The 26,584-nt window shown below is 47.6% G+C and overlaps 1 protein-coding gene across 2 annotated transcripts in view; it reads right to left on the bottom strand.

The window, feature by feature from the left end:
- Positions 1 to 26,584, bottom strand: part of LOC133138252 (EF-hand calcium-binding domain-containing protein 4B-like) — a 60,267-nt gene that overhangs the window by 10,536 nt on the left and 23,147 nt on the right. For both annotated transcript variants that reach the window (XM_061256846.1, XM_061256847.1), the window contains 6 exons: positions 24,786 to 24,948; positions 18,621 to 18,711; positions 18,238 to 18,333; positions 12,439 to 12,617; positions 368 to 413; positions 35 to 126 (listed from right to left, as the gene is read on the bottom strand). In XM_061256846.1, the coding sequence (XP_061112830.1) occupies positions 35 to 126; positions 368 to 413; positions 12,439 to 12,617; positions 18,238 to 18,333; positions 18,621 to 18,711; positions 24,786 to 24,948 (667 nt within the window). The remainder of the gene's footprint in view (positions 1 to 34; positions 127 to 367; positions 414 to 12,438; positions 12,618 to 18,237; positions 18,334 to 18,620; positions 18,712 to 24,785; positions 24,949 to 26,584) is intronic.

The raw sequence follows: 26,584 nt of genomic DNA, 5'->3' as shown, positions 1-26,584 counted from the left end.
CACACACACACACACACACACACACACTTTTTACCCTATACAGCTGTCTTGGGGAGACCAATGGCCTAGCACTGATCCAGATCCCTCCTGTACCGCAGCCTGATAGGAAATGTCCCTCATTTCACTCTGAGCATAAGAGTCAAATACAAATATTAAACAAGAACAAATGTAACACCTGGAGCCAAGGCATATTGTACTGCACAGAAACATGTTCAAATTATCTAAAAAGTTGCGTTCAGTGAGGATGTTTTGAGACAATAAAGATTTTGCATTGATACAGTAATCTGGGTGTTTTGAGGAAGTAAAGATGCTGCATTCATTCAATAATCTGGGTGTTAAGAAATATGAACATCTATGGCAGTGTTACCTCTGGTCTGGAGAAGTCCTCAATCTGTCCACCCCTGTCCATCAGACTGGAGGCAGAAAGAGAAGACAAATATGTAACCTGTTCCCTCCTCCAACAAATAAGGGCAAAATCATTTGTGGTGGTAGTGTAGTTCAGTATCTGTGGGGGGTGCTGTAGCTGAGTAGCTGTGGGTGGTGGTGTAGCTCAGTTGCTGTGGGTGGTGGTGTAGCTGAGTAGCTGTGGGTGGCGTAGTTGAGTTGCTGTGGGTGGTGGTGTAGCTGAGTAGCTGTAGGTGGAGGTGTAGCTGAGTAGCTGTGGGTGGTGGTGTAGCTGAGTAGCTGTGGGTGGTGGTGGTGTAGCTGAGTAGCTGTGGGTGGTGGTGTAGCTGAGTTGCTGTGGGTGGTGGTGTAGCTGAGTAGCTGTGGGTGGAGGTGTAGCTGAGTTGCTGTGGGTGGGGTAGCAGAGTTGCTGTGAGTGGTGGTGTAGCTGAGTAGCTGTGGGTGGTGGTGTAGCTGAGTTGCTGTGGGTGGTGGTGTAGCTGAGTAGCTGTGGGTGGTGGTGTAGCTGAGTTGCTGTGGGTGGTGTAGCAGAGTTGCTGTGAGTGGTGGTGTAGCTGAGTTGCTGTGGGTGGTGTAGCTGAGTAGCTGTGGGTGGTGGTGTAGCTGAGTGGCTGTGGGTGGTGGTGTAGCTGAGTAGCGGTGGGTGGTGTAACTGAGTAGCTGTGGGTGGAGGTGTAGCTGAGTAGCTGTGGGTGGTGGTGTAGCTGAGTTGCTGTGGGTGGTGGTGTAGCTGAGTAGCTGTGGGTGGAGGTGTAGCTGAGTTGCTGTGGGTGGTGTAGCAGAGTTGCTGTGAATGGTGGTGTAGCTGAGTAGCTGTGGGTGGTGGTGTAGCTGAGTTGCTGTGGGTGGTGGTGTAGCTGTGTAGCTGTGAGTGGTGGTGTAGCAGAGTTGCTGTGGGTGGTGGTGTAGCTGAGTAGCTGTGGGTGGTGGTGTAGCTGAGTAGCTGTGGGTGGTGGTGGTGTAGCTGAGTAGCTGTGGGTGGTGGTGTAGCTGAGTTGCTGTGGGTGGTGGTGTAGCTGAGTAGCTGTGGGTGGTGGTGTAGCTGAGTAGCTGTGGGTGGAGGTGTAGCTGAGTTGCTGTGGGTGGGGTAGCAGAGTTGCTGTGAGTGGTGGTGTAGCTGAGTAGCTGTGGGTGGTGGTGTAGCTGAGTTGCTGTGGGTGGTGGTGTAGCTGAGTAGCTGTGGGTGGAGGTGTAGCTGAGTTGCTGTGGGTGGTGTAGCAGAGTTGCTGTGAATGGTGGTGTAGCTGAGTAGCTGTGGGTGGTGGTGTAGCTGAGTTGCTGTGGGTGGTGGTGTAGCTGTGTAGCTGTGAGTGGTGATGTAGCAGAGTTGCTGTGGGTGGTGGTGTAGCTGAGTAGCGGTGGGTGGTGGTGTAGCTGAGTTGCTGTGAGTGGTGGTGTAGCTGAGTAGCTGTGGGTGGTGGTGTAGCTGAGTAGCTGTGGGTGGAGGTGTAGCTGAGTTGCTGTGGGTGGTGTAGCAGAGTTGCTGTGAGTGGTGGTGTAGCTGAGTAGCTGTGGGTGGTGGTGTAGCAGAGTTGCTGTGAGTGGTGGTGTAGCTGAGTAGCTGTGGGTGGTGGTGTAGCTGAATTGCTGTGGGTGGTGTTGTAGCTGAGTAGCTGTGGGTGGTGGTGTAGCTGAGTAGCTGTGGGTGGAGGTGTAGCTGAGTAGCTGTGGGTGGTGGTGTAGCTGAGTAGCTGTGGGTGGAGGTGTAGCTGAGTAGCTGTGGGTGGTGGTGTAGCTGAATTGCTGTGGGTAGTGGTGTAGCTGAGTTGCTGTGGGTGGTGGTGTAGCTGAGTGGCTGTGGGTGGTGGTGTAGCTGAGTAGCTGTGGGTGGAGGTGTAGCTGAGTAGCTGTGGGTGGTGGTGTAGCTGAGTTGCTGTGGGTGGTGGTGTAGCTGAGTAGCTGTGGGTGGTGGTGTAGCTGAGTAGCTGTGGGTGGAGGTGTAGCTGTGGGTGGTGGTGTAGCTGAGTAGCTGTGGGTGGTGAAGTTGAGTTGCTGTGGATGGTGGTGTAGCTGAGTTGCTGTGGGTGGTGGTGTAGCTGAGTAGCTGTGGGTGGTGGTGTAGCTGAGTTGCTGTGGGTGGTGGTGTAGCTGAGTGGTGGTGGGTGATGTAGCTGAGTAGCTGTGGGTGGAGGTGTAGCTGAGTTGCTGTGGGTGGTGTAGCAGAGTTGCTGTGAGTGGTGGTGTAGCTGAGTAGCTGTGGGTGGTGGTGTAGCTGAGTTGCTGTGGGTGGTGGTGTAGCTGAGTAGCGGTGGGTGGTGTAACTGAGTAGCTGTGGGTGGAGGTGTAGCTGAGTAGCTGTGGCTGGTGGTGTAGCTGAATTGCTGTGGGTGGTGGTGTAGCTGAGTAGCTGTGGGTGGTGGTGTAGCTGAGTTGCTGTGGGTGGTCGTGTAGCTGAGTAGCGGTGGGTGGTGTAGCTGAGTAGCTGTGGGTGGAGGTGTAGCTGAGTAGCTGTGGGTGGTGGTGTAGCTGAATTGCTGTGGGTGGTGTTGTAGCTGAGTAGCTGTGGGTGGTGGTGTAGCTGAGTGGCTGTGGGTGGTGGTGTAGCTGAGTAGCTGTGGGTGGAGGTGTAGCTGAGTAGCTGTGGGTGGAGGTGGTATACCTGTGGGTGGAGGTGTAGGTAAGTAGCTGTGGGTGGTGGTGTAGCTGAGTAGCTGTGGGTGGAGGTGTAGCTGAGTTGCTGTGGGTGGTGTAGCAGAGTTGCTGTGAGTGGTGGTGTAGCTGAGTAGCTGTGGGTGGTGGTGTAGCTGAGTTGCTGTGGGTGGTGGTGTAGCTGAGTAGCTGTGGGTGGAGGTGTAGCTGAGTAGCTGTGGGTGGAGGTGGTATACCTGTGGGTGGAGGTGTAGGTAAGTAGCTGTGGGTGGTGGTGTAGCTGAGTAGCTGTGGGTGGTGGTGTAGCTGAGTGGCTGTGGGTGGTGGTGTAGCTGAGTAGCTGTGGGTGGAGGTGTAGCTGAGTAGCTGTGGGTGGTGGTGTAGCTGAGTTGCTGTGGGTGGTGGTGTAGCTGAGTAGCTGTGGGTGGTGGTGTAGCTGAGTAGCTGTGGGTGGAGGTGTAGCTGTGGGTGGTGGTGTAGCTGAGTAGCTGTGGGTGGTGAAGTTGAGTTGCTGTGGATGGTGGTGTAGCTGAGTTGCTGTGGGTGGTGGTGTAGCTGAGTAGCTGTGGGTGGTGGTGTAGCTGAGTTGCTGTGGGTGGTGGTGTAGCTGAGTGGTGGTGGGTGATGTAGCTGAGTAGCTGTGGGTGGAGGTGTAGCTGAGTTGCTGTGGGTGGTGTAGCAGAGTTGCTGTGAGTGGTGGTGTAGCTGAGTAGCTGTGGGTGGTGGTGTAGCTGAGTTGCTGTGGGTGGTGGTGTAGCTGAGTAGCGGTGGGTGGTGTAACTGAGTAGCTGTGGGTGGAGGTGTAGCTGAGTAGCTGTGGGTGGTGGTGTAGCTGAGTAGCTGTGGGTGGTGGTGTAGCTGAGTTGCTGTGGGTGGTCGTGTAGCTGAGTAGCGGTGGGTGGTGTAGCTGAGTAGCTGTGGGTGGAGGTGTAGCTGAGTAGCTGTGGGTGGTGGTGTAGCTGAATTGCTGTGGGTGGTGTTGTAGCTGAGTAGCTGTGGGTGGTGGTGTAGCTGAGTGGCTGTGGGTGGTGGTGTAGCTGAGTAGCTGTGGGTGGAGGTGTAGCTGAGTAGCTGTGGGTGGAGGTGGTATACCTGTGGGTGGAGGTGTAGGTAAGTAGCTGTGGGTGGTGGTGTAGCTGAGTAGCTGTGGGTGGAGGTGTAGCTGAGTTGCTGTGGGTGGTGTAGCAGAGTTGCTGTGAGTGGTGGTGTAGCTGAGTAGCTGTGGGTGGTGGTGTAGCTGAGTTGCTGTGGGTGGTGGTGTAGCTGAGTAGCGGTGGGTGGTGTAGCTGAGTAGCTGTGGGTGGAGGTGTAGCTGAGTTGCTGTGGGTGGTGTAGCAGAGTTGCTGTGAGTGGTGGTGTAACTGAGTAGCTGTGGGTGGTGGTCTAGCTGAGTTGTTGTGGGTGGTGGTGTAGCTGAGTAGCTGTGGGTGGAGGTGTAGCTGAGTAGCTGTGGGTGGTGGTGTAGCTGAATTGCTGTGGGTAGTGGTGTAGCTGAGTTGCTGTGGGTGGTGGTGTAGCTGAGTGGCTGTGGGTGGTGGTGTAGCTGAGTAGCTGTGGGTGGAGGTGTAGCTGAGTAGCTGTGGGTGGTGGTGTAGCTGAGTTGCTGTGGGTGGTGGTGTAGCTGAGTAGCTGTGGGTGGAGGTGTAGCTGTGGGTGGTGGTGTAGCTGAGTAGCTGTGGGTGGTGTAGTTGAGTTGCTGTGGGTGGTGGTGTAGCTGAGTAGCTGTGGGTGGTGAAGTTGAGTTGCTGTGGGTGGTGGTGTAGCTGAGTTGCTGTGGGTGGTGTAACTGAGTAGCTGTGGGTGGAGGTGTAGCTGAGTAGCTGTGGGTGGTGGTGTAGTTGAATTGCTGTGGGTGGTGGTGTAGCTGAGTTGCTGTGGGTGGTGGTGTAGCTGAGTAGCTGTGGGTGGAGGTGTAGCTGAGTTGCTGTGGGTGGTGGTGTAGCTGAGTAGCGGTGGGTGGTGTAGCTGAGTTGCTGTGGGTGGAGGTGTAGCTGAGTTGCTGTGGGTGGTGTAGCAGAGTTGCTGTGAGTGGTGGTGTAGCTGAGTAGCTGTGGGTGGTGGTGTAGCTGAGTAGCTGTGGGTGGTGGTGTAGCTGAGTTGCTGTGGGTGGTGGTGTAGCTGAGTGGCGGTGGGTGGTGTAGCAGAGTTGCTGTGAGTGGTGGTGTAGCTGAGTAGCTGTGGGTGGTGGTGTAGCTGAGTTGCTGTGGGTGGTCGTGTAGCTGAGTAGCGGTGGGTGGTGTAGCTGAGTAGCTGTGGGTGGAGGTGGTATAGCTGTGGGTGGTGGTGTAGCTGAGTAGCTGTGGGTGGAGGTGGTATACCTGTGGGTGGAGGTGTAGGTAAGTAGCTCTGGGTGGTGGTGTAGCTGAGTAGCTGTGGGTGGTGTAGCAGAGTTGCTGTGGGTGGTGTAGCAGAGTTGCTGTGAGTGGTGGTGTAGCTGAGTAGCTGTGAGTGGTGGTGTAGCAGAGTAGCTGTGGGTGGTGGTGTAGCTGAGTAGCGGTGGGTGGTGTAGCTGAGTAGCTGTGGGTGGAGGTGTAGCTGAGTAGCTGTGGGTGGTGGTGTAGCTGAGTAGCTGTGGGTGGAGGTGGTATACCTGTGGGTGGAGGTGTAGGTAAGTAGCTGTGGGTGGTGGTGTAGCTGAGTAGCTGTGGGTGGAGGTGTAGCTGAGTTGCTGTGGGTGGGGTGGCAGAGTTGCTGTGGGTGGTGGTGTAGCTGAGTAGCTGTGGGTGGAGGTGTAGCTGAGTAGCTGTGGGTGGTGGTGTAGCTGAGTAGCTGTGGGTGGAGGTGGTATACCTGTGGGTGGAGGTGTAGGTAAGTAGCTGTGGGTGGTGGTGTAGCTGAGTAGCTGTGGGTGGAGGTGTAGCTGAGTTGCTGTGGGTGGGGTAGCAGAGTTGCTGTGAGTGGTGGTGTAGCTGAGTAGCTGTGGGTGGTGGTGTAGCTGAGTTGCTGTGGGTGGTGGTGTAGCTGAGTAGCTGTGGGTGGAGGTGTAGCTGAGTAGCTGTGGGTGGTGGTGTAGCTGAATTGCTGTGGGTAGTGGTGTAGCTGAGTTGCTGTGGGTGGTGGTGTAGCTGAGTGGCTGTGGGTGGTGGTGTAGCTGAGTAGCTGTGGGTGGAGGTGTAGCTGTGTAGCTGTGGGTGGTGGTGTAGCTGAGTTGCTGTGGGTGGTGGTGTAGCTGAGTAGCTGTGGGTGGTGGTGTAGCTGAGTAGCTGTGGGTGGAGGTGTAGCTGTGGGTGGTGGTGTAGCTGAGTAGCTGTGGGTGGTGTAGTTGAGTTGCTGTGGGTGGTGGTGTAGCTGAGTAGCTGTGGGTGGTGAAGTTGAGTTGCTGTGGATGGTGGTGTAGCTGAGTTGCTGTGGGTGGTGGTGTAGCTGAGTAGCTGTGGGTGGTGGTGTAGCTGAGTTGCTGTGGGTGGTGGTGTAGCTGAGTGGCGGTGGGTGATGTAGCTGAGTAGCTGTGGGTGGAGGTGTAGCTGAGTTGCTGTGGGTGGTGTAGCAGAGTTGCTGTGAGTGGTGGTGTAGCTGAGTAGCTGTGGGTGGAGGTGTAGCTGAGTTGCTGTGGGTGGGGTAGCAGAGTTGCTGTGAGTGGTGGTGTAGCTGAGTAGCTGTGGGTGGTGGTGTAGCTGAGTTGCTGTGGGTGGTGGTGTAGCTGAGTAGCTGTGGGTGGAGGTGTAGCTGAGTTGCTGTGGGTGGTGTAGCAGAGTTGCTGTGAATGGTGGTGTAGCTGAGTAGCTGTGGGTGGTGGTGTAGCTGAGTTGCTGTGGGTGGTGGTGTAGCTGTGTAGCTGTGAGTGGTGATGTAGCAGAGTTGCTGTGGGTGGTGGTGTAGCTGAGTAGCGGTGGGTGGTGGTGTAGCTGAGTTGCTGTGAGTGGTGGTGTAGCTGAGTAGCTGTGGGTGGTGGTGTAGCTGAGTAGCTGTGGGTGGAGGTGTAGCTGAGTTGCTGTGGGTGGTGTAGCAGAGTTGCTGTGAGTGGTGGTGTAGCTGAGTAGCTGTGGGTGGTGGTGTAGCAGAGTTGCTGTGAGTGGTGGTGTAGCTGAGTAGCTGTGGGTGGTGGTGTAGCTGAATTGCTGTGGGTGGTGTTGTAGCTGAGTAGCTGTGGGTGGTGGTGTAGCTGAGTAGCTGTGGGTGGAGGTGTAGCTGAGTAGCTGTGGGTGGTGGTGTAGCTGAGTAGCTGTGGGTGGAGGTGTAGCTGAGTAGCTGTGGGTGGTGGTGTAGCTGAATTGCTGTGGGTAGTGGTGTAGCTGAGTTGCTGTGGGTGGTGGTGTAGCTGAGTGGCTGTGGGTGGTGGTGTAGCTGAGTAGCTGTGGGTGGAGGTGTAGCTGAGTAGCTGTGGGTGGTGGTGTAGCTGAGTTGCTGTGGGTGGTGGTGTAGCTGAGTAGCTGTGGGTGGTGGTGTAGCTGAGTAGCTGTGGGTGGAGGTGTAGCTGTGGGTGGTGGTGTAGCTGAGTAGCTGTGGGTGGTGAAGTTGAGTTGCTGTGGATGGTGGTGTAGCTGAGTTGCTGTGGGTGGTGGTGTAGCTGAGTAGCTGTGGGTGGTGGTGTAGCTGAGTTGCTGTGGGTGGTGGTGTAGCTGAGTGGTGGTGGGTGATGTAGCTGAGTAGCTGTGGGTGGAGGTGTAGCTGAGTAGCTGTGGGTGGTGGTGTAGCTGAATTGCTGTGGGTGGTGTTGTAGCTGAGTAGCTGTGGGTGGTGGTGTAGCTGAGTGGCTGTGGGTGGTGGTGTAGCTGAGTAGCTGTGGGTGGTGTAGCTGAGTAGCTGTGGGTGGAGGTGTAGCTGAGTTGCTGTGGGTGGTCGTGTAGCTGAGTAGCGGTGGGTGGTGTAGCTGAGTAGCTGTGGGTGGAGGTGTAGCTGAGTAGCTGTGGGTGGTGGTGTAGCTGAATTGCTGTGGGTGGTGTTGTAGCTGAGTAGCTGTGGGTGGTGGTGTAGCTGAGTGGCTGTGGGTGGTGGTGTAGCTGAGTAGCTGTGGGTGGAGGTGTAGCTGAGTAGCTGTGGGTGGAGGTGGTATACCTGTGGGTGGAGGTGTAGGTAAGTAGCTGTGGGTGGTGGTGTAGCTGAGTAGCTGTGGGTGGAGGTGTAGCTGAGTTGCTGTGGGTGGTGTAGCAGAGTTGCTGTGAGTGGTGGTGTAGCTGAGTAGCTGTGGGTGGTGGTGTAGCTGAGTTGCTGTGGGTGGTGGTGTAGCTGAGTAGCTGTGGGTGGAGGTGTAGCTGAGTAGCTGTGGGTGGAGGTGGTATACCTGTGGGTGGAGGTGTAGGTAAGTAGCTGTGGGTGGTGGTGTAGCTGAGTAGCTGTGGGTGGTGGTGTAGCTGAGTGGCTGTGGGTGGTGGTGTAGCTGAGTAGCTGTGGGTGGAGGTGTAGCTGAGTAGCTGTGGGTGGTGGTGTAGCTGAGTTGCTGTGGGTGGTGGTGTAGCTGAGTAGCTGTGGGTGGTGGTGTAGCTGAGTTGCTGTGGGTGGAGGTGTAGCTGTGGGTGGTGGTGTAGCTGAGTAGCTGTGGGTGGTGAAGTTGAGTTGCTGTGGATGGTGGTGTAGCTGAGTTGCTGTGGGTTGTGGTGTAGCTGAGTAGCTGTGGGTGGTGGTGTAGCTGAGTTGCTGTGGGTGGTGGTGTAGCTGAGTGGTGGTGGGTGATGTAGCTGAGTAGCTGTGGGTGGAGGTGTAGCTGAGTTGCTGTGGGTGGTGTAGCAGAGTTGCTGTGAGTGGTGGTGTAGCTGAGTAGCTGTGGGTGGTGGTGTAGCTGAGTTGCTGTGGGTGGTGGTGTAGCTGAGTAGCGGTGGGTGGTGTAACTGAGTAGCTGTGGGTGGAGGTGTAGCTGAGTAGCTGTGGGTGGTGGTGTAGCTGAATTGCTGTGGGTGGTGGTGTAGCTGAGTAGCTGTGGGTGGTGGTGTAGCTGAGTTGCTGTGGGTGGTCGTGTAGCTGAGTAGCGGTGGGTGGTGTAGCTGAGTAGCTGTGGGTGGAGGTGTAGCTGAGTAGCTGTGGGTGGTGGTGTAGCTGAATTGCTGTGGGTGGTGTTGTAGCTGAGTAGCTGTGGGTGGTGGTGTAGCTGAGTGGCTGTGGGTGGTGGTGTAGCTGAGTAGCTGTGGGTGGAGGTGTAGCTGAGTAGCTGTGGGTGGAGGTGGTATACCTGTGGGTGGAGGTGTAGGTAAGTAGCTGTGGGTGGTGGTGTAGCTGAGTAGCTGTGGGTGGAGGTGTAGCTGAGTTGCTGTGGGTGGTGTAGCAGAGTTGCTGTGAGTGGTGGTGTAGCTGAGTAGCTGTGGGTGGTGGTCTAGCTGAGTTGTTGTGGGTGGTGGTGTAGCTGAGTAGCTGTGGGTGGAGGTGTAGCTGAGTAGCTGTGGGTGGTGGTGTAGCTGAATTGCTGTGGGTAGTGGTGTAGCTGAGTTGCTGTGGGTGGTGGTGTAGCTGAGTGGCTGTGGGTGGTGGTGTAGCTGAGTAGCTGTGGGTGGAGGTGTAGCTGAGTAGCTGTGGGTGGTGGTGTAGCTGAGTTGCTGTGGGTGGTGGTGTAGCTGAGTAGCTGTGGGTGGAGGTGTAGCTGTGGGTGGTGGTGTAGCTGAGTAGCTGTGGGTGGTGTAGTTGAGTTGCTGTGGGTGGTGGTGTAGCTGAGTAGCTGTGGGTGGTGAAGTTGAGTTGCTGTGGGTGGTGGTGTAGCTGAGTTGCTGTGGGTGGTGTAACTGAGTAGCTGTGGGTGGAGGTGTAGCTGAGTAGCTGTGGGTGGTGGTGTAGTTGAATTGCTGTGGGTGGTGGTGTAGCTGAGTTGCTGTGGGTGGTGGTGTAGCTGAGTAGCTGTGGGTGGAGGTGTAGCTGAGTTGCTGTGGGTGGTGGTGTAGCTGAGTAGCGGTGGGTGGTGTAGCTGAGTTGCTGTGGGTGGAGGTGTAGCTGAGTTGCTGTGGGTGGTGTAGCAGAGTTGCTGTGAGTGGTGGTGTAGCTGAGTAGCTGTGGGTGGTGGTGTAGCTGAGTAGCTGTGGGTGGTGGTGTAGCTGAGTTGCTGTGGGTGGTGGTGTAGCTGAGTGGCGGTGGGTGGTGTAGCAGAGTTGCTGTGAGTGGTGGTGTAGCTGAGTAGCTGTGGGTGGTGGTGTAGCTGAGTTGCTGTGGGTGGTCGTGTAGCTGAGTAGCGGTGGGTGGTGTAGCTGAGTAGCTGTGGGTGGAGGTGGTATAGCTGTGGGTGGTGGTGTAGCTGAGTAGCTGTGGGTGGAGGTGGTATACCTGTGGGTGGAGGTGTAGGTAAGTAGCTCTGGGTGGTGGTGTAGCTGAGTAGCTGTGGGTGGTGTAGCAGAGTTGCTGTGGGTGGTGTAGCAGAGTTGCTGTGAGTGGTGGTGTAGCTGAGTAGCTGTGAGTGGTGGTGTAGCAGAGTAGCTGTGGGTGGTGGTGTAGCTGAGTAGCGGTGGGTGGTGTAGCTGAGTAGCTGTGGGTGGAGGTGTAGCTGAGTAGCTGTGGGTGGTGGTGTAGCTGAGTAGCTGTGGGTGGTGGTGTAGCTGAGTAGCTGTGGGTGGAGGTGGTATACCTGTGGGTGGAGGTGTAGGTAAGTAGCTGTGGGTGGTGGTGTAGCTGAGTAGCTGTGGGTGGAGGTGTAGCTGAGTTGCTGTGGGTGGGGTAGCAGAGTTGCTGTGGGTGGTGGTGTAGCTGAGTAGCTGTGGGTGGAGGTGTAGCTGAGTAGCTGTGGGTGGTGGTGTAGCTGAGTAGCTGTGGGTGGAGGTGGTATACCTGTGGGTGGAGGTGTAGGTAAGTAGCTGTGGGTGGTGGTGTAGCTGAGTAGCTGTGGGTGGAGGTGTAGCTGAGTTGCTGTGGGTGGGGTAGCAGAGTTGCTGTGAGTGGTGGTGTAGCTGAGTAGCTGTGGGTGGTGGTGTAGCTGAGTTGCTGTGGGTGGTGGTGTAGCTGAGTAGCTGTGGGTGGAGGTGTAGCTGAGTAGCTGTGGGTGGTGGTGTAGCTGAATTGCTGTGGGTAGTGGTGTAGCTGAGTTGCTGTGGGTGGTGGTGTAGCTGAGTGGCTGTGGGTGGTGGTGTAGCTGAGTAGCTGTGGGTGGAGGTGTAGCTGTGTAGCTGTGGGTGGTGGTGTAGCTGAGTTGCTGTGGGTGGTGGTGTAGCTGAGTAGCTGTGGGTGGTGGTGTAGCTGAGTAGCTGTGGGTGGAGGTGTAGCTGTGGGTGGTGGTGTAGCTGAGTAGCTGTGGGTGGTGTAGTTGAGTTGCTGTGGGTGGTGGTGTAGCTGAGTAGCTGTGGGTGGTGAAGTTGAGTTGCTGTGGATGGTGGTGTAGCTGAGTTGCTGTGGGTGGTGGTGTAGCTGAGTAGCTGTGGGTGGTGGTGTAGCTGAGTTGCTGTGGGTGGTGGTGTAGCTGAGTGGCGGTGGGTGATGTAGCTGAGTAGCTGTGGGTGGAGGTGTAGCTGAGTTGCTGTGGGTGGTGTAGCAGAGTTGCTGTGAGTGGTGGTGTAGCTGAGTAGCTGTGGGTGGTGGTGTAGCTGAGTTGCTGTGGGTGGTGGTGTAGCTGAGTAGCGGTGGGTGGTGTAACTGAGTAGCTGTGGGTGGAGGTGTAGCTGAGTAGCTGTGGGTGGTGGTGTAGCTGAATTGCTGTGGGTGGTGGTGTAGCTGAGTTGCTGTGGGTGGTGGTGTAGCTGAGTAGCTGTGGGTGGAGGTGTAGCTGAGTTGCTGTGGGTGGTGGTGTAGCTGAGTAGCGGTGGGTGGTGTAGCTGAGTTGCTGTGGGTGGAGGTGTAGCTGAGTTGCTGTGGGTGGTGTAGCAGAGTTGCTGTGAGTGGTGGTGTAGCTGAGTAGTTGTGGGTGGTGGTGTAGCTGAGTAGCTGTGGGTGGTGGTGTAGCTGAGTTGCTGTGGGTGGTGGTGTAGCTGAGTGGCGGTGGGTGGTGTAGCAGAGTTGCTGTGAGTGGTGGTGTAGCTGAGTAGCTGTGGGTGGTGGTGTAGCTGAGTTGCTGTGGGTGGTGGTGTAGCTGAGTGGCGGTGGGTGGTGTAGCAGAGTTGCTGTGAGTGGTGGTGTAGCTGAGTAGCTGTGGGTGGTGGTGTAGCTGAATTGCTGTGGGTGGTGTTGTAGCTGAGTAGCTGTGGGTGGTGGTGTAGCTGAGTTGCTGTGGGTGGTCGTGTAGCTGAGTAGCGGTGGGTGGTGTAGCTGAGTAGCTGTGGGTGGAGGTGTAGCTGAGTAGCTGTGGGTGGTGGTGTAGCTGAATTGCTGTGGGTGGTGTTGTAGCTGAGTAGCTGTGGGTGGTGGTGTAGCTGAGTGGCTGTGGGTGGTGGTGTAGCTGAGTAGCTGTGGGTGGAGGTGTAGCTGAGTAGCTGTGGGTGGTGGTGTAGCTGAGTAGCTGTGGGTGGAGGTGGTATACCTGTGGGTGGAGGTGTAGGTAAGTAGCTGTGGGTGGTGGTGTAGCTGAGTTGCTGTGGGTGGTGGGTGGTGTAGCTGAGTTGCTGTGGGTGGTGGTGTAGCTGAGTAGCTGTGGGTGGTGTAGCTGAGTTGCTGTGGGTGGTGGTGTACCTGCGTAGCTGTGGGTGGGGTTGCTTGTGGCCGTAATCACTGCGTAAGGCGTGTACATGTCTCAAGGTCTCCTGCAGCTGTCCTCGGATGCTCTCCAGCTGCTGCTCCAGGGCCCTGCACCGCTCCTGCTCCTCCGCCCCACTCTGCTGCTGCCTCAGCCGCCGCACGCTGTCCTCCAACTGCCCGGAGACAGACACAATTCCGCTCATTCTTTCTGATTGGCTGGAAGATTGGAGAAGTCAATGCATTTTTATAATAAAAAAATAAAAACATAAAGAATAGAAATGTTAAATGTATTGTGGCTATAAGTTTTTTCTGTTTTCTTAAATGTTTCACATGAATTGTTTGAGTAAAAGCAACCCCTCTCTCTTCTGATGCCTGTACAGCAAAGTCAAAGCTCATCGTTGCCGATTCCTCCTGAAAGAATCTCAGGTTTTCTTTAAAAAAGGATGGTTCAATTTAAACCGATTTTCTGCTTTTCATGATGATGTTGTTCCACAAAATCTCTTATGGATTTGGTTCTCTGGGCCCTTAGAGTGAGGTGAATAACACTGTTAGCTTTATTAAAGTCGTCTGTTGTTGTTCGTTTATAGCTGTCGGTAGCCTATATCCTGTGACCAGATTGATTAAAAATTTCACAGTGAGAAAAGGATTGAACCCACTCCAGCCGTGCAACCTAAGGATTATGTTTTTTGTATGAGAATTACTTTGTCATTATTTCGGCAATGCTAGGCCTATTTGCTTGTCACTGGGCAAATGTCATTGCGCACCTCTCCTGGACATTGATTCACAGCACCATCGCCGCTTCTATAAGGACAGCACGTCTTTTGGACCCAGCAATGCATATGGGCTCAGTAATTACATTACATTTACCCTCTGGGGTCTAAGGGCAAAATGAGGAAAACTGCTGACTGTGCCATGCTCTGACATTTGTGTCATTTTAACAAACGTTCTATACAGCGATTCCAAAGTGTTTCATATCTTTGTTTACAGCACAAACTCAGCTACAATAATAAGGCAACAGTAATTAGATCAGAATCATATGTTGGTTGTAAATTGCTCTAGAATCACACAAATTGTAAATAGTCGTTTTGAACATGTGCGTGTAAAAACATTTTTGGATTACTGAAATTTATTCATCTAGGTCTTGGGTATCAAAAGATGACAAAATATTGTAGCAAATCCAATTAGAAATATAAAATAAATGACAAAAACCTTGTGTTGTCACTACTATTTTTCAGCAGCAGTTGACAATGGGAGAGCTAATGGTCTTTCTTCAATTAATATTTATGAGGTATTTGGTCTCGCCAGATAAGTAGGCTTTTCACACCTGGCCTGACCCCTCCCTACCTCTAAGACAAAGCCTTTCCACAAATCAATACTCAGTGAGCCATTTTGAAGACAGAAACATACATGTTTTGATTCAGTAATTCACCACACAAACTACATACAATGAAAATGACAACACCTCAAAGTTTTGCGTGCCATTTTTCAAAACAGTTCATGTTTAGCTGCAAGCACAAGGGGGCATCACACTCTTAGGTAACTTGGAAACGCGCATTACTGGATATTCAGACGAACACAGAGAGAAGTTACAATACAACACACGTATTTACCAATACGACCGTAAGAAATACACTTGCTCTTGGAGTTGGTCTGTTTAGCTGGTATGTGGTATGTTTTCTTTTAAGATGTGATTTTGTCATATCGAAATTACCAATTCAACTATCCGCATTTCACCAGCAAGTCCTCCTATATTGGAGGCTCATGTACAAGCATAATATCACTCCGCACAACTCACCAATTTGAAACGCAAAACTTTGTATTTGTTTGTTGAAGTTGTTCACGGTGATGTTGCTTGTGGTGGATTTTCTAGTTTGCTGTAATGTTAATGTAGCTTGCTTGAGAGATTGACGGGGGATGGGTTAGGAAGGAATGCATTGTTAACCCCTCGCACACGCCAATGGGGTAGGAGTAAAAGCTCCCGTAAGAGGAGAAGTATATGGTACAAGATGTGATAACATACTTAGTTGACACGTGTGGGCTTGCTCCTACAGTGGAGGAGCACAATGCCTGGCTAAAGCAAAAAGATAAGGAAAACGGAAGGGATGTCAATACCGAAAGAAGATTAAGAGGCTTCAAGGGCCTTCCTGATTATAGCACAAATAATTTATCGGGTAGATTCAAAGGACTAACAGTGGAGGAGTTAAATGATGATTTACACTCAGCTATTGGCTGGATGGTCCTTTGTAGATCCCTTAAGGCGCCGTGGAGAGGGGCACCTGAAGAGTGTGTTGAGATGGTGGAGGGCACTAACTTCTGGCTTGTATGAAGTCAAAGTTTGGAGAGATTCCAAGGAGAGATTATGACAGGGAGACAAATACCAGTGATGAATAGGTTCATTAAAAAATTACATAAGAGCTAGTGTTTTTCCACTCGTATATTGAGATGGTGGAAACTCCCAACCGGAGGGGCACATGAGATAAACTATTGGGGAAATTTCTTTTGAGGTATGAGAAAATGACAGTGGGACAAACAGAAGTGATGAATATGGTCATTAAAAAGTTGCATAAGAGATAAATGTCTTCCCACTCGATATATTGGGGACATTTCTTATCAAAAAAGGTGCACTTTTATACGGAAAAAGGATATATAAGGAATAAGCTTTTAGACCTTAGGATAGCATCTTAGAATTTTGCTTCAGAAGATATCTATGGGCTGTTGAAGAGAGAGCAATGCAGGGCAGCTGTAGTCAAGCTGGAGTGGCGCGCTCCCTCTGCACGCCACTCCAGGATATGGATATGGAGAGAGGAGTGACGTACGCGGTGCGGACTCAGCCCAAGAGCTGTGGCAGCGGGACTGATGTCGAAGAGGTGTTCATGCGCATCCCTCATCATACAGAAAAGCTGGTGAAAGAGTTAAAGGGCTTTTACGACATGCTTGGAGCCGTGAACTGCACCTGGAGGCCAACAGACGGGATACGGGGTTCCTCCACGCTGCAGAACACCTTCCTGCTGGACCCACGCAAGAACCTGAAGCCTCCCCCCCTAACCTCAGTGTCAGTGAGGAGAGGCATATGCTGCGGCTGCACTGCAAAACCCCCGACGTGTTCGAAGACATACCAGTGCACATCCCATACAACAGGCAGGAGAAGTACGAAGTGCAAAGTCACGTCTTTCAAAAGTCTGGGTCCTGATCCTGCCCCAGATTCCCAAACCAATGCAGCTGTTCAAAGAGCTCATCAACAGCAAGGAGGAGGGATCAAATCCCGCAGAAAACGAAATGGCTATATTTAGGGCATGGGTGGTAATTATAATCTATATTACTTGTAAAAGTAGGAAAAGTAGTACATAGAAGTAATACATTATAAGTTTCCTTTCATTTTTATGTCTTTTATTTTTTAGTAAGATACTATATACGATATAAATAAGTAGTAGACTTTAGGGGCGTTCGTACCCATTGTATTAATGGAAGTTCAGTAGCTTTTATCTCCCTGAAGGGGGAGCCATAAGATAAGGTAAAGGCCAAAGAGGATGATGAGTATTTGAGGGGTGTACCTTGAATTTTAACATCATGGTGGAAAGGTAAATTAGAAAGAGCTAAAGGGGTATATGTAACTTGCACTAGATTCTTTTAGAGGAATACATTGAATACAGGACATCGTATACCAGATTTGCATCACACCCTTCATTTCGAGACTGGGCTGGAAGTTCAGTAGAACTTACCAGGGCTCCAGAACGTTCGGAGTACTTGAGTTCGTCCCCGAGACACCTCATGGTGAGGTACTGGTCATGGGAATGTGAGGTCTGAGCTCGGCAAGGGGTCCGTGGCTCACAACAATTTTGGCGCCCAACGTGGGCCCGAGTAGTTGAGAACTGCTCACGGCCTAGTGAGGCACTGCCCGAGTAGATTCCTGCTCGAGGGGCTCGAGTTGATTACTGGCACTGAAGAGAAAGGTGATAGGCACCTAAGTAGTGAAACCGTAATACTCAAACTCGAAAGGAATCGAGAAAATATAGAATAAGCTACAATATTAGAAGACTGTATAGGACAGTAAATTCTAATAAAGTAGGGACTAAACAAGTCGTGCCTCCGACAGAGGGAGAGGCGTTGGTTCAAAAAATACATGAAGAGAATGGACATTTCTCTTTTAATGTAATTAAGAAACAGAATAGGTTAAGATTCGTGCACATGTATAGCACAGAATATGATTTTAGCTACAGTTTCTTCTGTAGCTAGCTAGCAATCGGTACTGGTGGTATTTCACAAAGCAGGATTACTGCGCTGAATAAACCCATAACGCCCTGTAAACATTTCAAAGCATGAATGGCAGCACTTTGTATACAGTGAGCTTTCTACCTGGGTCAGACTTTCTGCATTCTCCGGTCAGGGTTGTTAAAGAAATCAGTCATACTTGCAAGTACACTGTTTTAATCATCATGTCAATGAATACAGCTCCTAAAATGGTGAAGTAGCTGAATTGAAATAAGCCTGTGTATTGTAACCTTAGTGGTTGGTAGCCTAGCCGGCTAGCTTAGGCTGACTGTACTGTAGTGTGGGTGATGGATAGGCGTCACCCGATAGCAAGGTATGGGGCAGTTTTGTTCCAAAGGTGCTTATTTTGAAACGTACGGATAATCCATGTGAGCCCAGTGTATTGAATGAGGTGTATTGCCTCCATTGTGTGTGGTCGCTGGTCACACAAGTGTTTGTGATTTACAGTATGTTATTTCAGTGATTTTTATCTGCATTATTTTATTTATGTAATAAACTGTGTGACGGATGTGTTTAGAGTATAGAGCTTTAGGAAAACGTGGATGTATGTTTATGTTAAGGTGGCTCAGCCAAAAGTGTTCCTTGTAAAATTGTTCACGCACGTACACACATCGTTTTATATAGCTTAGGTTTGTAATTAATGTTAAACCAGATAAACACTTAATATAGATGTACCTGCATAACAGAGATCAAAACTATAGTAGTTGTGCCTCAGGTGAAAGTCTTGGTTTCAATGTACTGCAAATCGCAATGTAGGGGACTGTCTAAACAACACCACTTCTGGGTTATGTCATGCCCACTTCTGAGTATGAGTAACGACGAAAGGATAATTTAACAGGTTTAATAGATATGGAAATGGATAGGAGTATTATTGCCAAGATGCTGTAATGTAACTTTGAGCAAACAACATTAACAAAATGTGTCATATCAGCGAGCAAGAAAAGTGCACCATTCATCAAAACTATAAGCCCACTATACAGTTAGCCAACTACAGGGCAAAGTGACATGCACAGGTCACTCCTAAATATTTTTTGCATGCTATGATAGGCAAGAGAGCCTCAGCTGATATAACTGACTGACTTTTCATATGAAGATTCCAGGTTGCAATTTGATGATGGATTAACAATGATTATTCAATATCAATGGTATTGAAAAGGACTCAGGTTGTTGTCATTTCAGTAGCTACGTACATTATATACATAGTATACATTTTTCACTTTGCTCTATAATACATTTCAGTTGAAAATAATCTATGCCTGCATACTTTGATTGCTTGCGGAAATGTTGAAGTTAGTGGTCGATTTGGGAGTATTCAGGATTGTGTTCTTTTTTCTTTTTTCTTTTTTGGCAGTATGTGGTGTGTGCTTGGGGGCATTGGTGGGGTTTTGGTGGAATTGAAGGCCCATCACTGATGAGGAGTGTTTGTGTATGTGTGTGTGTGAATGTGTGTTTGTGTTTGTGTATCTGTTAAGAATCTTACAAGCCCTAAGGAAACCATACATTTTTTTGTATGGTTTCTCTCACCTGGTTCTGAACTACATTCAGGGCCCGAATCTCCCTGTTCCTATGGTCCAGCTCCTCTTCTGCCTGACCCAGCTGTGAACGGCTCTTCTCCAGGCTCTGCAGGGAATGGTGCATACACACACACACACACACACACACGCACACACACACACGCACACACACACACACACACACACACACGCACACACGCACACTCACACACACACACACACACACATACACGCACACACGCACACACACACGCACACACACACACACACACACACACAGATGTATGAGATGACAGACATTATAATCATTATGCAATTATACAAATGTGTGTGAGTATGGGTGGTTGGGGATGGGGGGGGGGGGTGGGCGGTGGGGAGTGGATTTAGGCCTACCTCTTTCTTTACTCTTATTTTTTCAGTCCCAATCTGTCTCTCCATTTCCTCATGCAGCTCCTTAACTCCAACACTGTGCTGTTGGATGTGCCTAGAGATAGACAGAGGGATAGAAAGAAAGAAAGAAAGAAAGAGGAAGATAGTGAGTGCAAGAGAAGGAATAGGGAACCAAGAGAGAAAGTGGTTGCAAAAGATTCAGTGTTTCAATGTATTATACTCAGGGATAGGCATTGTTTGTTTGTTTCAATAGAATAAGGGGAATGATTGACAACTGTGTTTTACACATTAAATTTAGAAAAGGTATTATTATTGAGGATAATACCTGATGGCTAATAAGGCCTCATTGATTGTTTGTGCTGTGTGTGTACACATACACCGATCAGCCACAACATTAAAACCACCTGCTTAAACCAGTTTTTTCATGATTAAAAATGCTGTATAAAAAAATGGTATGAACTTGTCTATAAACAATTCATATTTCATTATATGATATGCGTCCCAGAGGAGGCTGGTTAATAGAGGCAGGGGAGGTACCTCCTCTCTTGAGAGGACAGGGAGCTCAAATTATGAAACAAGTCATTTACAATGTTATTGTCATTTGAAAAAGCATTTGTCTCTTCCTTGGAAAGAAATCACTATTGTAATATTGCAGAATGTGCAAACAGTGACACCTACAGGCCAGAATGTGTAAACAGTGACACCTACAGGCCAGAATGTGTAAACAGTGACACCTACAGGCCAGAATGTGTAAACAGTGACACCTACAGGCCAGAATGCACCGACAGTTTGAAGTGGTGCTGAGGAGGAGGGGAGGTAAACAGCCCAGCAGGCCTCTCATACAATCCATTACTCCATATTACATTACACTACATTACATTACTCCATATTACATTACACTACATTACATTACTCCATATCGGCTAAAACACATAAAATGACAAGCCAACTGAGGTATACTTCAAATCATTTTCCCTACTAATGCATTGTAGTGTGTCAAACAGCTGTTAAGTGAAAGATGTAAATAGCGGCTGACAGCAGCAAATTAAAATTTCTTTAATTCATTATTTATGTTTTTTTTTGTTTTTTGTTTTTTTCAAACCAAATGAAAGTAAAGAGGTAGGCCCATAACATTGTGACATAACACAGGCTATTCAGAAAGTGTGAGCTGAAGCAATACAGCACAGCAGCTCATTTCAAAACCAGAATTGCCTCAATAAAGTACTTCCTACTGCTGCTTCATTTCTGTTTATGTGAAGAAGCTGTTGAACACAAAAGTTTTTAAAAACAATATTTTTGGGAAAATAACCACAATTTCTAGCTCAGTCATATGCTTTATCAATGCATTTATATACAGTCCAACTGCTGAACAAAAATATAAAAATACAGTATGCTCATCATCACAGGCATCTAAAAAAATCTACTGAGACAGTGTGACTTCACAAGCTTGCAACCTATGCTGCAATTTGTTATAGTTTTTTTACAATCGTTTTCACACATGTCTCAATACCATGTCCACTTTTTCAAAACTCTTCACACAGTGTACTTTTGAAACACGCACCTGAGCACATCAGTTAACGTTTAGTGCAAAATGCACTTCAACCACCAAAACACTTAATATTTCACCCAAAAGTGACTCATGCTGCCATAACTGTAGCATATGCTTTCTCCCGTAAGACTACTTTGTCACTCAATGTTCAATGAACTACAAAAAACAACCAACTTGGAGCATTGCTAAAAACATATATTATGTGTTTCCCTTTCCTCTATTTTTGCATCCACAAATTTCAAGTCAAGCAGCTAAAGAAACTTTTGATCTGTTGGTTTGCCTCTCACAATAGATGTCATGACTGAGTGTGGTAAACTGTAAATTAATGAATGTTTTACTATATTGGAAACCCAGAATAACAATTTTTACTGTGTAATGTAAAACAATATATGATAAAGAAACAACAGTATTCTTCAGAGGGTTTACAGTATTTTGACGTTCTCACAGTGCAATATACTGTAATTCAGAAAAGAAAAATACAATACAATCAATTACTCAAAATACTTTGCAATCAATAACAAATACATACCAAAAAGCAATATTTTCACTATATACAGTAATTCGCACATATATTGTCTGCCATCAGTATCAGAAGTCTACTGTTGGCCTGGCCCATCCATCCTGTCCTCTGCATTTGGCCATAGATTTTCATCAACATCACTCCGAATGTTATCTCTTGCTATACACCAAGGAAAACATCTTTTTGCGTGCCTTATCCAGCCCTGGATGTGTTCCACTGTTATGTCCATACACCCAGCAGCCATTGCATCTAGAAGTGACATCTGTTCATGTGGGTGGTGGTCCTAAACCTTCACATATACCTTCATAAACTTCATATTAGTACCTGAGTTCCTTGACACCCTCAGAGTTCCTGTCAAAGGGGACAGTGTACAACTGTTTCATCCTGAACTGATGTTTCTAGCACTCTTGAAATGGTTGTAGTGCTTACACTGTCAATGTTTGGAAATATGTTGTTGTCTGCGATTATGTTGTTGCGTATTTCTCTTAGCCTGATGCTGTTGTTGACAATGACCATCCCAACTATTGTATCCTCCTGTTGAGGTGTAAACATTCTTCCCCCTGTGTTACTGTGTGAGGTAACCGCTGGGCCCTGTAGTGAGTCAAAGACAAATGTGCACTGATATATCTGCTTTTTCTGGAGACTTCTCAAATCACAGTACTGTACTGTAATATACACATCAATTGAACTCCTTCAGTCAGAATGCTGTAAATACTGTATAGTACCTGTTGGTTTGCCTGAAAATCCTCACTATTGAAGCCACTGTGGATCTAGGCAAGTTTGGTTGAACCCACAACCTGCTTCCCTCAGGGACAGACCATGATTTACCACATGATCAATGACTGTGGCTCTGATTTCATCAGACACAACTGTCCTTGCTCTTCCATGACGTCTTCTTCCTCTACCTCTGGCTGCATCCATTTCCCCCACCAGGGCTAAAGAATGCAAATGCCAATCCAAAGGTGGCCCCTTTTGTATATGGGGTAACGGGGCACAAACAACAAACACCTGGGTAGGTTGTTCACTGACATGACAGCCAGGAGTTTCAACAGTAGATATACAGCAGTAATAGTGGAAAAATCTCTTCAGTGACAACTACATCTATATTTACCCTATATACATGCACATTTCAATGCTAGTTTGATGTATAGATGGTAACAAGGCTGCAAACAAAAAAATTAATAAACTGAATAAACTTTCTGCTCAAATCAGAATGATCTGTCTTACGTATTTCAAGCTTATAGTTTAATTTTTCTGCCAAAATGCAGCATATTTCCTTCCACAATGATCAGACTTTTATTGGGTTTTGAACTGAAAGTTAACTGTTTTGAACAGAGTATCTAAATGTCTGCAAAATTTGCTGTATTTGTACAAACGTTTGCTGGTAGTGAACACTGACTGAGAGAGGTATTCATGAATTTTGGAAGAAGTGGTGATTGAATGCCTTTAGTATGAAAGCAATGCAAAAATATCCACAGTTTAGTTCACATAGTCTAATGATATGGTGAATGTGTTAAGTGTTTTGAAAAAGTGGACATGGTATTGAGACAAGTGTGAAAACAATTGTAAAAAACTGTAAGTATGGTACTGAAGACCCAAATGCAGACCAGGGGATATTGCAGCCAAGCCAAAACGAGATGCAAAAGGAGATGCAAAAGAAGATGCAAAAGAAGATGCAAAAGGAGTTGAAAAAACAAGCAGGGGTCAAAAAAAGCAGAAGTACATAAGGGTAAGGCAAAGTCAAAGTCGATAAGGCAAAAGAGTAAAATCCAAAACAAAATGATCAGATGTGCAAACAAAACAAAGGGGCTAAGCAAACTCAGAAACAGGCAAAGGGTTTTCGTAAAGAATCTCAATATACAGGCGTACTGGTAACTCAGCTCTGAATAATGATCAACATTCTGACAAAGAGCAATGCAGAGACTGAGGTTTAAATACATAAGGGAAGGTGAGAAACTAGCCGGGCTCGAAGGTGAGGTGGGCTAAACAACTAGACTACAGGTGGAAAACATAATAGGGAAACGAAAATGCGGACTGGATGCACATAGACAAACAGGTAGTCCATGCACCTTCTGAAGGTAGAGCAAGATACCCATGTGTTCAGGAAGGATACATGTGTGTTCATGAAGGATACATGTGTGTTCAGGAAGGATACATGTGTGTTCATAAAGGATACATGTGTGTCCAGCAGCTATAGTTCCAACCATCTCCAAAAACAACCGTGTTGTACTTACAATTTTTTCCCAGCACATGTAGGTTAAATAAACATGATACCTTCTGTAAATAAGACATCTTCAAAGTTGCTGTATGAGTAGGCTACTGACTCCTATATGCTTCAAGTCTTTATGCTAAGCTAACACATTATACTAACATGGAAACCGAGCCTGTGGATACACAAAAATGAAATTGAATATCTCGTCGAGTCTGGGTAAGTTGGAAAAAAGCTATATTTCCAAAAATGTTGGTGTATTCTTTAAGCATGAGCTCAATGTCCAGGAGAGGAAATAAATCAAAAGAATCGCCACAAAATATAAGCAGTCCCATACTGTGCAGTGGGACTCAGCTATCATGGCCAGTCAGTTGAGGCACAAAACTGAATTCAGTGAGCAAATAATGGCAGCTTCCTGATGTTACAGAATGCTGGCCAGCCACTTGGTAATTTGATTAGCCTCAAGGCTGTCTCTCGCAAACCCAGCTCACCACTGTTGTAGCCAATCCTTAAATGTCTTCTCTTTCCCTCCACCTCGTCCATCCGTTGGACCATAGGGCCACACCCAGAGCCCAAGCACTTTTTAGAATAACAAATACAAAGTAGACCAGCAGTGGCGGCAGCTATGGGCCTTTCCTCTGACAAAAAATGGCAACCAAGACGCAGGCATGTGCACGCAAAGGCATATAACCTACACATGCACATAAACATACACACACACAAATACCATTAGACAGATATTTTAGAGACAATACTTTGGATTTTATTTGGCTCATGAGTAACTTTAGTTGGGACACATCGTTTGCGATACTTTAGAACATTTGTATTAATCAAGTCAGAGCCATGGGCCAACATGGACGGTCATAGAATCAAATCAACAAGTCAACAAATCAACTAACGATAGTTGGGATGTTTACATAACTAAAGCTTAGGCCTATGCTACTCATGTGTCAGTATCAGAGGAAAAGCACAACACAATAAATTCACTGAATGTATTGTTCACTGTGTTCTTATGCCTAATTCACAGAATGCATTTTTTACAATAAAATATGAATTAATGTAAGAAAATCTGTTAATTTCTTAATTTCTTGCTTGTTTAGAATATGAAGAGCGTATTTCATTATTGCTTAAACCACAATAATACGGCTGGTGGTGAATGCGCATTACCATTTCAGCTTCAGAAAAAATTATCGGCTATCGGTTGGCAATTTGTTGTAAACCTTTACAAGTGAGTATGGTTAACCATTAAAACGAGGATGAATTTGCTTTTGTGAATCAATGAAGGGAGATAAATACATGAACAGCCACAAAGATCCGTTTAGAACTCCAGGCTATCGGAGATACGCAACACTCAATGGTACCCTCTAGTGGCGCAACAAGTTAGTGCCTTGAAAACCTTTAAGAGACAAGCCGAATAGCCATGACACTTTCTTGCAAAAAAATAAAATAACCATCAACATCAACCTACAACTGATCCAGAATGCTGCAGCCCGTCTGGTACTCAATGTTCCCAGACATTCACATGTCACCCCCCTGCTCAGCAACCTCCACTGGCTGCCTGTTATGGCTCACATCAACTTTAAAACTTTGGTGCTCGCATACCAGGCAGTTAAGGGATCAGCCCCTGTATATATTCAATCACTTATCAAGACATATACACCAGCAAGACCCCTCCGTTCTGCCACTTCATGCCACCTGCACTTCTCACTCACGACTGCTGTTCGATCTGCACTTCATTGTACGTCGCTCTGGATAAGAGCGTCTGCTAAATGCCTAGTAATGTAATGTAATGTAAATCAGTGTGGTCCCTACAATTTCTTCTCTTCTGTTTACGAGAATAACACAAAAAATATGCTGGTTCCCAGACACCCTCCCAACTACTTAACTTACTCCTGTAGCAGGCTGTAGGCTCTCAGATCATCCAACATGGACAGGAAGGTCTTTTCTCCATTGTCAGCCACTTCCTCAGGCAGAATGGGAGCCTCTGACTGGTGACACTCTGACACAGTGGCTGCCGGCCGAGCGCTGGGCTGCTGGAATTGCATGAAGTCCCCTGTGTAATATGTTTGGTAGAAAGATGTATGATTACCTCCAAGTCAATTGATGCTGTAACTGATTACTTACATTACATTACATTACATTACATTAATGGCATTTGGCGGACGCACTTACATATTGATTATAATGAGGAATGGAGAACATTCATCATTACACAGTTAAAGTAATAAGAATGATGAATTATAGTAATCATGTTTTGGTATCATTTCGGTGAATGTATAAACATGAAAAATTTGTTACATTATTTACACATTCATGAGTGTATTGTTGGCAAATAGCATTATCATGAGCACAGTAGTACTCACTATATGTGTACATTGGTTGGCATTTTCAATCAAACCAGCAAATTTTTATATTGATACATTGCGCCATTTCTGTGTTATGGATATACTTTTTACGCAAAAATAGCTCAATTTAAATCCCAACACAAGACCACTAATTCTGTGGGAAATTCAGAAATATATGTTTCTAATTTCATGACTGTACATTCAATTTGAATTTCGACCCATAGATTTTATATGGGGGAAGACACATGCTAACACAAGTTAGGTTAATTGAATATTCTATTATTAAACGGACATGAGAATCAGTATCGCAGGCAGGCATAGACTTTAGACAGTCTCACGGACTGTAGCTCTAGCACAATGTAACCGCTAGCTTTAACGTTAGCCGGCTAACTGTTATATTGGGTGTGATCTAGGGTGACTACGGTTATATTTTCAGCAGGAACTTCATGGCTAATTCTACAGGTCCTGGTGCATCTGTTAAGATAGACGTGATCATGAACACCTGTAGCCTATATACCTAAATATTTATAATAACAAAATGTACCCCCCCTCCCAATTAGCTTACCAGATTTCCATTTTCATTTAGAAATGTAACTTTTCAATGCACTTCACTTATGATTATCTCCTATATAAATACACATATCATATAATTAAATATCAAGTGTTTATAGATATGTTTAAAGCATTTTTAATCATGGAAAAAAAATGGTTTAAGCAACTAGCTCATGTTGTGACTGATCGTGTATGTATGATAACCATAATAATGTGCAATCATCAATTTTAGGAGTAAAGAAGAAGCTATCTGTTGAGTACAATGAGAAAAGCAATGCGTTCCTGGGGGGGAAAAAACAAAACATTTTTCGGCAATCAAAACAGGTAGATAATTATATCCTAGCTACTATGAAGAGAAATCCCTGCAATTTTACACTTGCTGTTTAATTAGCCAGTGTTCAAGGTACATTTGTACCTGTTATGAAGTGTCATGTCTACTCATAAACAATGGCATACCATTGCTATGAGACAATCTTTGGTTCTTGTTATGACACAACTGACATAATAACCTGTATAGAAGGCTCACTATGACAGGGGTGTCATACCACTGATTCATCATGACATTTGTCAATTAGTAGCTGAAAGCTACAGTCCCCTCCAAAAGTATTGTACCAGCAAGATCAATTCCGTAGTTTTTCCTATACACTGAAGACATTTGAGTTTGATTTCAAAAGATGTAATTTTATCTAGATTTGTTAAACAACTTAGAACATATCACCTTTTGTTTCAGACCACCCAATGTTTAGGTGAGCAAAATTTTTTGAACATGTGACTGACAGGTGTTTCTTGTTG

The sequence above is a fragment of the Conger conger genome, chromosome 10 (assembly GCF_963514075.1).
Source record: "Conger conger chromosome 10, fConCon1.1, whole genome shotgun sequence".
NCBI lineage: Eukaryota > Metazoa > Chordata > Actinopteri > Anguilliformes > Congridae > Conger > Conger conger.
The sequence above is the reverse complement of the archived record's forward strand: the minus strand, read 5'-3'. Positions and strand labels throughout refer to the sequence as shown.